The sequence below is a fragment of the Solanum lycopersicum genome, chromosome 10 (assembly GCF_036512215.1).
Source record: "Solanum lycopersicum chromosome 10, SLM_r2.1".
Taxonomy (NCBI): domain Eukaryota; kingdom Viridiplantae; phylum Streptophyta; class Magnoliopsida; order Solanales; family Solanaceae; genus Solanum; species Solanum lycopersicum.
The window spans coordinates 45,344,702-45,354,467 of record NC_090809.1 but is presented as its reverse complement, the minus strand read 5'-3'; the positions used below and the strand labels follow the sequence as shown (position 1 = coordinate 45,354,467).

The following is a 9,766-nucleotide window of genomic DNA, read 5'->3' as shown; positions in this document are numbered from 1 at the left end:
ATTACATTCGAAAACTAATTGAAACAGAACCCTCCCTAGAAGGTGGCTGCGTAAAATTAGTTATCATCTAATATTTGTAACAAATATTAGTTTTACGTATGAAAACTTATTGAAACAGAACTCTTCCTAGAAGGTGGTTGCGTAGATTAGTTACTCCACTAATATTTGTTAATTGTAACTTCTAAGTTCTATTGAATAAATTTGAAGGTTTTAACTTTTGTTCAATTTTTTTTATACAATTATTGTTTTGCATTTTAATTTTAATATATACAATTAAATATATACTAAAATGCTAAACTAATTTTAAAATACTTAATTTAAAGTTTACAATTTACATTACTTTAAAATATTTAAATTACAAATTTAAACTTCTCAAATTTAAAATTTAAAACTTTAAAGTTGAAACTTGAAATTTGAAACATAAATCTTGAAATTTGAAAATTGAAACTTTAAATTTGAAAATTTATTTTGATATTTGAAAATCAAAATTAAATTTAAAATTTATTAGTTAAAGACGTGTAATTTCAATACAAATATATAAGTATTTAAAAAAAAATTCCCCCATCCCATCCCGTCCCCCCAAATCCCATCTCATCCCATAGATATATAGTGAGACGGAATGGGACCTATTTTTGTCCGCCAAATCTCGATCCCATATCAAATCCCCTTTCTCCGTCTTCCGTCCCGTCCCCAATCCCCTTGCCAGCCCTACTTACTCTACACTCAACTAACCAATAAATCAAACCAATTAAGTTAAAAATTGATCCGTTTGCCAAGGTGGAAAAGAGAAAAAGGAAATCCAATAGTGAGCCCTTTAACGATTTTTAAACCTCTGAGCTCCCGTTTTCCATGGCATCTCTTTCATTGATTATTTTCTTCCATAGCCATTCCCTTCTTTGGGGTCAAAGCTGACGCGTTTTCTTCAACAATTTTCTTTGAAATCATCTTTTCAGTCAGCACAAGACCCCCAAAATCGGATTTATACATTGCTATCTGAAATTTTGTCATCCAATTTGCTTCATGTTATCCTTTCTGAGAACCTTCTTATCTTTCTACAGCCTTATTATTACCCACAATTCGAATTTTCTTAGTAACCCTGATAGTGGGTTGTTATCAATTTTTTTTGCACATGAAAATCATGGCGACTTTGAAATCTGGGGTTCTTGTAAAGTTTCTTGAAGACATGAAAATTGGGGGTAATGCGTCCGAGTTGGAGGAAAATGGAAAAACCATATTGTTGCAAATTAGAAGCATTGTTCCTGTTCTTGAAGAAGGTGATCTTTGGCCTAACAGAGGATTTTACCTGAAAGTTTCAGATATTTCTCATGCAATGTATGTTTCTTTGCCTGAAGAGCAAAATGAGATGATTCTTGCAAACCAATTGAAATTGGGTCAATTCATTTATGTACAGAAATTGGAGGATGCTCATCCTTTTCCGTTGATTAGAGGCGTAACGCCTCTACCTGGTAGGCGCCCGTGTGAGGGAGTCCCTCAAGATATTGATTCAATTGCGAATGTAATGAACATTCTTCAGGCATCTAATTCTGATTGTATTGTTGAAAAAACTGTTATTTCTGAGAATAGGATTATTGAAATCCCATCCAATGCTGGAAAGTTGTCTAGGGGATTATCTGATCCTGATGGGTTGAAGAACAAAAATGATCATTTGGAAAGAAAATCTAAAGGAAAATTTCGGTCTTTGAGTGCTTCAAAAGTTCGTTCAGGCGAAAGGACGGTGGGCTTGGATTGCACTGCTAAAAGATCTGACAGTGAGAAGAGAAATTCTCATCTTTTTAGGGAACTACAAAAGAGAAAAAAAAGATCTTTTGATATTGATAGTGATACAGAAAGCATATTGTCATTGCTCTCATTTTCGTCTCATAATTCAAAGAGAAGAAGTTGGAATGAGTCAGAGATTTTGGAAGTTAAAGAAATCTTCGATTCTTCAGTTGTCAAGCACGATAAGAGACCACCTCGTAGTCGCAGTCCAACTGTGAGTGCTCTTTATCAACTTTGCTTTCCTTCATGTTAATTCCAATATTGCTGTGATAATTTGAAGTCTATGTTTATCTATTATGGGGTTCTTACTCAAGGTTTGAACTATCAATGCATTTTCTAAACTGGGGTAAAAGTTTTAGCAAAAAAACTAGCATGGATTTGCTTGTAACTTGCTTGAGCTGAAATTTGGAAACCGGCTTAAATCATAGCCTGTCTAAGGTTTCTGTACATATTTATGCTACTAAAATCTAACTCAAATACAAATATGTAATAGTGATAAGTAAGCATTCTATGTTGATAGAGTCTTGGCATTTATACTATAAAATTGTATTTGGTGCATGTTTGTGTACGGTCTGCAGCTATTCGGAGTGAGTAGGGTCCAACATGGATTTCAGACAGAGATGCCTTTCGTTTACATAATCCTAGAATGTTACATCCTGTTTTCAATTCATACTATCGCGTTTTCATGCTACAGATTGATTATATTGTTCCCAGTGACTATACTACTCTTTTCTGTTTATTAAGCATATTTTGGGCTAATTGTCATGTTTAACGATTTTAGCTTACCATATTTATTTGTGTTTTTTCCTTCAAGTTCATCCTTATTCACTTTATATAGACAGGTTTCATCAGTTCGTTCTGTAAGGTATGATAGCTCCGATGACAATTCAAGTTCAATAGCAAGAAGAAGAGAAGTTGGCTCTGCAAAGAAAATGAAGAGTTCCACTAAGGACAAAACTTCTTTCTCCAAAATAAATTGTGAGCAAGCCTCACATCCAATTGACCGCTTAGCTAATGACAGGCAAGGGGCAGAAACTGGTATATCATGGGACTCACTGCCCTCAAGCTTGGTGAAGCTTGGAAAGGTGATGAGTTCAAGCAAAAAAGTTACTTTCATTGTAATACTTGCATGAATAGTTGAGTGATTTATATTGGTACTGACGTTTGTGATTTTTCTTATACTGCAGGAGGTTGTAAAGCAAAGAGACACTGCTCTGATTGCAGCTACTGATGCTTTGCAAGAAGCATGTGCAGCTGAGAGGTTGCTCAATTCCTTGAGGTGCGCTTTCTGATACAAATCTTACTTTATTCAAGATGAGTACGGGTGGACTACGTAGAAAATTTCCTGATAATCCTCTCATTTTTCTTATGTCTTCTTGTTTCAATCTGATGACTGATAGTTTTTGTATGATATGAGGCTTCTGGGCTCTGTTGTGAACACTTCAGATTGTTCTTGATTTTGTTTTGTCACTATTTCTTATCATGGCCTATATATAGGCCTGGGTTGTAATAATAGAAAGTAGGATCTTGAACTCTAGAAACTGTCTAGGTGAAGCTAAAAGAGGTAGTTACTAGTTTCAAGATACATCTTGATATCAGCTTTACTTCAATCATCATTCATTGTCTTATAATGATACAATCTTCACAAGTAAGGAATCGTTACAATAATATTAGACTTCCATGTCGAAATAAAATCTATACGAGTCATAGACCAGCATCATTGGCAAGTGATGATCATCATTAAGAACCGTGTCTAGATTGTTTTATACTACATATCCTGCTTCAGTAGAGATTATCATGGTTGTTTTCGCTAGTAAGATCATGTAGTATTGTACCATTTTCTATACAGGAAAAGACACAAGGGTAGAGATAGAGGTAACCCCTGGTAGAAAAGAATTAACTGAGTGGAGTTCCTTGAAATGCCTTCATACCCAGAGACACAATATAGGGACTTTATTGGCAGTTGCCATGCCAGAGATGAAACAATTTTAAAGCATATGACATAGTTGTGGTGAGAATCTCAGCATAAAATTAGCTGTCACTATCTAATACGGAAGAAATAAGGTTCTATTTTTGATAGTTAATCTTTCTGCTCATGAGCTGAAATATTTCTTATGTGCATTCCCAATAATCTACAGAAGCTACCAGTGGTTTGGGCTAGGGACTTCCATGTTGGAGGTCTCAAGTTCGAAACTCCTTGCCAGCGTAAGCAAGGGGTTTGCCTTCAGGTTCGAGCTCGTAGCACGGGGCTTGCCTAGTGCGGGTTACCTCTCCTGTGTGGGTTGGAGCTATTGCATAGGAGCAAGGTTTTTAGCCTGTGCGGCACCCAAAGGATAGCCGCTGCGGGTTCCCTTGTCATCAAAATTAGAAATTAATACAATGTATCGTCTTATTGTTTTTAGTGCAATTCCTCTGTTTCTTTCTTTTCCTTTTCGCTGTTGTTCCATACTGATGGCCCATATATATTCCTTTCTCCAGCAAGTTCTCAGAGTTCCATCTAGCTGAACAAGATGATCTCCAGCCTCATGTTGATAAATTTTTTGATCTTCAAGATGACATGGCTCAGACACGATTAATATTGCAGTCACTTACTAATATAAGTCCACTTAGAACTTCAGGAGAAGCTGATCATTCAACTTATAACACCAGTTCAGTTAAGGAAGCATTGACCATTGCAGTCCAGAGAAAGAAAAACTCATCTATGTGGATAAAATCTGCTGTTGCTCTTGATCTTTCACCATGCTCCACCACTCTCAATCCAATCCATAACACTATGGCTGTCACCAATACACCGAAGAAATCAAGCATATCAAATCGAAGTACCAAACCCAAAGGGTCATATATTGTCAAATCACATAAGAACACTGATGAGATTCCCTTCTTGTCGGCTGACAAAGATGAGCAACCTGAATGGACTAGGGGAAGCACAATGCCTACAGCCATTGCCCTAGCTTCTTCGTTGCAGAACGAGTGTAGAAAATTGTTTTTGGGACATGTAGAGAAGTACCTAGATGAGGTTGAAATAAAAGCCTCTTCAATGGCAGTAGATAGTCAAATAGCAGGAATGATGTATAAGGTGAAGAGAGTCAATGATTGGTTAGATGTGATAATCAACAAGGAAGCGAATGCTCGAAAGGATGGGAGCTTGGATGACTCAGAAATTGAAGTTTGTCAAAGGGTAAGGAACAAAATATATGGGATCTTACTTAAGCATGTTGAGAGAACTGCTATGTCTTTTGGAAGTAGCAGTTGAATGCCGGGTGATATCAAATTTGAAAACTGTATATTGAAGCCACAAAATTTAGATACAAGTACAGTAATTGTTACGTATAAAACATGAGAGTGAAAATGTATACATGCATATATCTTCTCTAAGAGATGATTTGTGCATCATTTTTTCATTTTTTTCATTTCCACTCTCCTGAATACTTATATTTCTTAGTGTATCTTAACATTGTTGTTTGCACAGACATCTTGTAAATATAACTTCACGTAAATGTGCAATACAGATACCGATTGGTCCATGATTACAAGCATTTCCGTCTTTGCTTTTCTAGGTTTAAGCTTTGAAGTATATTTATATTAGAACAATTTAAACCGACCCTGGACCATTTTTGCTGCAAACTTAGGCTCATGGACGAGTATTAGCATGGAAATACCAGAACAAATTACAGATGATTTCTTTTTGATTTTCATAATTCAGTTTGTATAATTAACACCTCATGACAACCTAAGAAATGCTATAAAGTATAAACACTTAAAAGCCAGCTCCTTCATCATGTTGAGATAAACAGTCAAATTATTAGTCTCTCATGGATAAGTAATATAACCAGTCGATAGGTTGAGTCTTTATTAGACACCATTACAAAATGACAATGATTCTCTATCTCCCTGTCTGATAATGCTCTCATCGATCAATTTACTAATGTACAATAAGACCACCATGTATTGTTAGCTTTTCAACATTACGATTTTGGAGTGCCTATCTTTAGATCTAGGCCAATGTCCATTCCGTTGTATGCAATGGGAGCATACATCCATAGGTCATCAGAGCTCAAAAGCTGTAGACACCCAAACAAAAAGTTAAGCCCCATATTAATTATAATCATCTCCTGAGAAGCAATGAACATAACTGGTATCATTAGTTTTTAGATAGCCAAGTATATACGGCTTTCACTTCTTTTATCTCACTTGTGTTGTTTTGCTCTCTGAAGGTGAAAATGCAAGTCTGCGTTAAGACTAAGAGAATCCCTAACTTAGAGTTGGTATGTTCAATGACTGAAATCCTAGTTTGTGAAAGGGATGATACACCTTACCTTGATTTGGAGTTGCAAAAATTTGACATACTGGACTGCCTCTTCAAGCATGGTGCTAATATCAACCTGTTGTTAAATGTGTTGACCTTTCAGGTTCAAATTCTCTAACAAGATAACATAATCTTTGATGCTGTTTAAGTAACTGACTACACTAATTACCTTTGTTCCATTAGGGACTAGACTCTGCAAAATTCTTAATCTTTGATTAATTTTCTCTCTTCTTTTCTGTAAAGAGGAAAGAAAATATTCTTTTGATCACGTATACTAGATGGTGGATAAAACAAGCAAAAGTAGGCGATTAACACACAGTTAAGTACCCTAGCATACAAGCTCTGGGAGTCAGTTGCTGAGCCTCTGCTAGCTCTGGATTTTGGTACATTAATAGATTCATCTTCTGAGCAGCAACTTATCGAGTTCTGCCGCTGAAGTGCAGCCTTGTTTTTTCCATCCATCTCACTAGCCTTCTTCAGATTTACGCTTCTCTTGTTCTTTGGGACCTATATAAGAAAAGCAAGATCAGATGAAAACATGAAATAACAGTTCACATGATAATACTCACATCCCCTAGCAGGTTGCACAATCTTTTTTTCTTTGAGCTCTCTGGTGGACTATCCAATACTTTAGCCGTGTTTTCACCAGACTCCATGCTCACATCTTGGTTGAGGAAGTCATCCGCCTCAATTGGATTGTAAGTAGCAAGCACCTGAGAGGGTGAACTTGTGTTTTCACCTTCCACCATGCCATTTTCCTTTGTTATTGAACTTCCATTTCTCGTCAAGATTGACTGAACATGACTCTGATAGTAGCTTTCAAGACTCGGAAAGGAAATCTGAGAGCTATTACAACCATTATAACTAGAAAAATACATATTGTCAATGTTATTAGGCTGCCAAAGCAACTGAGCCATGAAATCAGCCTCCTGATCAGTGGAACACATTCCACTCCATTCATCTTCAAATACAGGCTCCATATTCTTATTATAACTAAGAGCCTGTAGAGAAATTAATGGAATTCTTCTATGTTATTAACTGATCATAGAGAGCTCAATATGGTTGATGCATAGAGGCACATATTTATACCAACGCAAATGAAGACTTCCTTTGTTCCAACTAGTAATTTAATTATACTTCAATCCCTCTGCATTTTATTTTATGTCAAAAAGGGTATTTTTGTGCACAAAACATCTCACTTTCACGCACGGTTCAGGTAAGGACTGCACTGAAGGGGTATGATGTATACAATCAATCCTAATGCAAGCATTACTGGCTGAATCTACGGCTAGAACTTATGACCTGTAGATCGCATAGAGAAAATTTTAATTTATGTCACTTTTTTTAAGATTTATTTTTATTTAAAAAATGATACAAATCTTATATCATAATTCCTCAAGTTTATATTTCTTATTTCACCTGTACTAATATGTTTAAAATTTTGCGTTCAATTAAATACTGTCACACAAAATGAAGTAGAGAAGTATTGGTCACTTGTCCGCAATATGGACAAAGTACAACTCAATTAAGAAGTCTTGGTTTAATTAATTATGGACAAAATGATGCAAGCTTTGAGAGGCTTCAAAATAACTCTATATACACACAACAACAATAATGAGACAATCATTGAGAAAAGGGTTAACTGTCATATGAACTATCAATTTATGGAACACTTTAATGAGAAAAAAAAAGTTGGAAATGAGAATAGATGATATGTGGAGAACGTGAGGGTCTCTTTCAATACATTAATAATAAAAGTGAAGCCAATGATTTAGTGATATCACAAGCCTATACATAGATCGTGGCGGTGAGTCTTACATTCTTAAAACTATCTGGAAAAAGACATTATACCTTCCATGCTTATATTTGAACTCATGACTCACACCCACACACTTATATATATATATATATGATGACTTTGTTCAATCATTCAGTAATCATTGTCATATTATGTTGTGAACAAATTAAATTTGTAAGGGTTTATGGGCTAAAATTGATGAACGAGATTGATTTAGTTAGGAGTACTGGATCGAGTGAAACGTCGTATTTTATTGGCAAACAACTTAAATCCTACTCTCTCTATCTATCTATCTATCTATATATATATATGATGACTTCGTTCAATCATCCAGTAATCATGCCATATTATGTTGTGAACAAGTTGAATTCGTAAGGGTTTATGAGCTAGAATTAATGAACGAGATTGATTTAGTTAAGAGTACTGGATCGAGTGAACTGTTGAGGTATTTTATTGGCAAACAACTTGAATCCTACTATTTTAGGGGTCAATTACTTGCTTTTTCATGAGTTTTTAATATTACAATTTCTTGCCATGTTTCGCTCCTCAAATATATATATATATATATATATATATATATATATATAAATGTAACTGAAACACATAAATTTAGGAGCAAATCACAGTATTAAGTATTTGCGTATCACTATCCAAAAAAATTCAAAATTCTTTTCATTTTTTTAGTACTAGAAATCTTTTCACTGCTTCTTCATTGAATTTCTTCTCCAAAAAAAAAAAAATCGAAAATCTCAAATTTTTTCTCATTTTGTTTTGCATCAGAGATCTTGACCATAGACACACATAATTTTAACTTAGATACACGAACATTTTGTTAGATACATGAACTCTTAATTAGATATATGTGTATATTTTATCAGATACATATTTTGATTACCGTCTTTCCTTCTGTGCCCTTGGTCTCTCTCCTCTTTGGCCATAGACCAGCGCCACCTTGCTGCTCATCTCCATGGAAAACCCCAACAAACTAGTGGCAAACTCTTCGTTCCTTGCTGCTCTTCTCCTCACCTCCAAAATCCCAATGATACTCCATCTCTAGTAGGCATCAAGTACATGCCGATGAAAAATGATACCATCATGGTCAATTCTAAACCAACTAGAAAGTATTTTGGGTGATGAACGTGACAGTGAAATTGTAACACCTCGCAACTCTATTAGGAGAATCAGAATTTTATGTTGTAAGTATATAAGTTTAAACGGGGTCCTGTTCTGCTTGTACTTATGCTTAAGGTTCATATTTCATATGCGTGGGAAGTGTATTGAAAGGTGTGTGGGGTCATAAAAGTCGAATTCAGAACTTTCCTACTGGCTACGTATTACGCATTAGTTCATGCAAAGATCAAATTCAAATGATCATCTCTCAGCATATGCTTCATAGGCTGGGTAGACAAATCTATCAAACTAAAGGTCTATGAGACTACTTTTTAACTCCATCAAATTTGCATCATTTCAAGTTCAAAGTAAAAAATTATTACATTTTAGTAAAAACTACCACAATAGAGTTTTCAGAGTGTGACAACTACAAGCCTCATTTGAGGGTTGTAAATTGAAGTATGACCCATACTGTCAACTCGTGAAACAAACTTTTAAGAAAATCATTTTATGGTCTGCTTCTTGCTAACCCAGTTACATGTCGTAAAATCATCTATGGGCCGTAATTTGGGTCCGTAAAATGAAGTCTTAAATCTTTTTTTTTGGGCCTGATTTTCAAAGACCTGATTACAGTTTGTAAAACCAATTACCGGATGAGATCTACAACCCGCAGATCAAACCACATGCCATAGATAGCCTCGTGGAAGGTTTTCGACAACTTTTTAATTGACATTTATTTTGTATTATGTTACTTTTCCTAAGTTTAACACTAT

The 9,766-nt window shown here is 35.2% G+C and overlaps 2 protein-coding genes across 2 annotated transcripts; one reads left to right on the top strand and one right to left on the bottom strand.

Annotated features, from left to right (window-relative positions):
* The first annotated feature begins 581 nt into the window (after window positions 1–581).
* Window positions 582–5,306, top strand: LOC101255740 (kinesin-like protein KIN-7K, chloroplastic). Its single transcript, XM_004248716.5, has 4 exons — window positions 582–1,993; window positions 2,622–2,864; window positions 2,967–3,058; window positions 4,258–5,306. Exons 1-4 carry the CDS (start codon window positions 1,130–1,132, stop codon window positions 5,030–5,032), a joined length of 1,974 nt encoding a protein of 657 aa, XP_004248764.1. The 5' UTR covers window positions 582–1,129; the 3' UTR covers window positions 5,033–5,306.
* Window positions 5,307–5,447: 141 nt separating this feature from the next.
* On the bottom strand, window positions 5,448–9,090 carry LOC104649658 (transcription factor bHLH84-like). Its single transcript, XM_019216031.3, has 4 exons — window positions 6,413–9,090; window positions 6,255–6,320; window positions 6,096–6,161; window positions 5,448–5,840 (listed from the first exon to the last, which is right to left on the bottom strand). The coding sequence occupies exons 1-4, from the start codon at window positions 6,545–6,547 to the stop codon at window positions 5,745–5,747; spliced, it is 363 nt and encodes a 120-aa protein (XP_019071576.1). The 5' UTR covers window positions 6,548–9,090; the 3' UTR covers window positions 5,448–5,744.
* Window positions 9,091–9,766: the final 676 nt, after the last annotated feature.

Excerpts from the sequence above, each read along its gene's own strand:
- LOC101255740 (XM_004248716.5), top strand. The coding sequence starts at position 1,130 with ATGAAAATCATGGCGACTTTGAAATCTGGGGTTCTTGTAAAGTTTCTT. Across the intron at positions 1,994-2,621 it reads CTCGTAGTCGCAGTCCAACT|GTTTCATCAGTTCGTTCTGT; the intron begins GTGAGTGCTCTT and ends TTATATAGACAG. Across the intron at positions 2,865-2,966 it reads GCTTGGTGAAGCTTGGAAAG|GAGGTTGTAAAGCAAAGAGA; the intron begins GTGATGAGTTCA and ends CTTATACTGCAG.
- LOC104649658 (XM_019216031.3), bottom strand. The coding sequence starts at position 6,547 with ATGGATGGAAAAAACAAGGCTGCACTTCAGCGGCAGAACTCGATAAGT. Across the intron at positions 6,321-6,412 it reads CCCAGAGCTTGTATGCTAGG|AAAAGAAGAGAGAAAATTAA; the intron begins GTACTTAACTGT and ends TCCTCTTTACAG. Across the intron at positions 6,162-6,254 it reads TAGTCCCTAATGGAACAAAG|GTTGATATTAGCACCATGCT; the intron begins GTAATTAGTGTA and ends ATTTAACAACAG.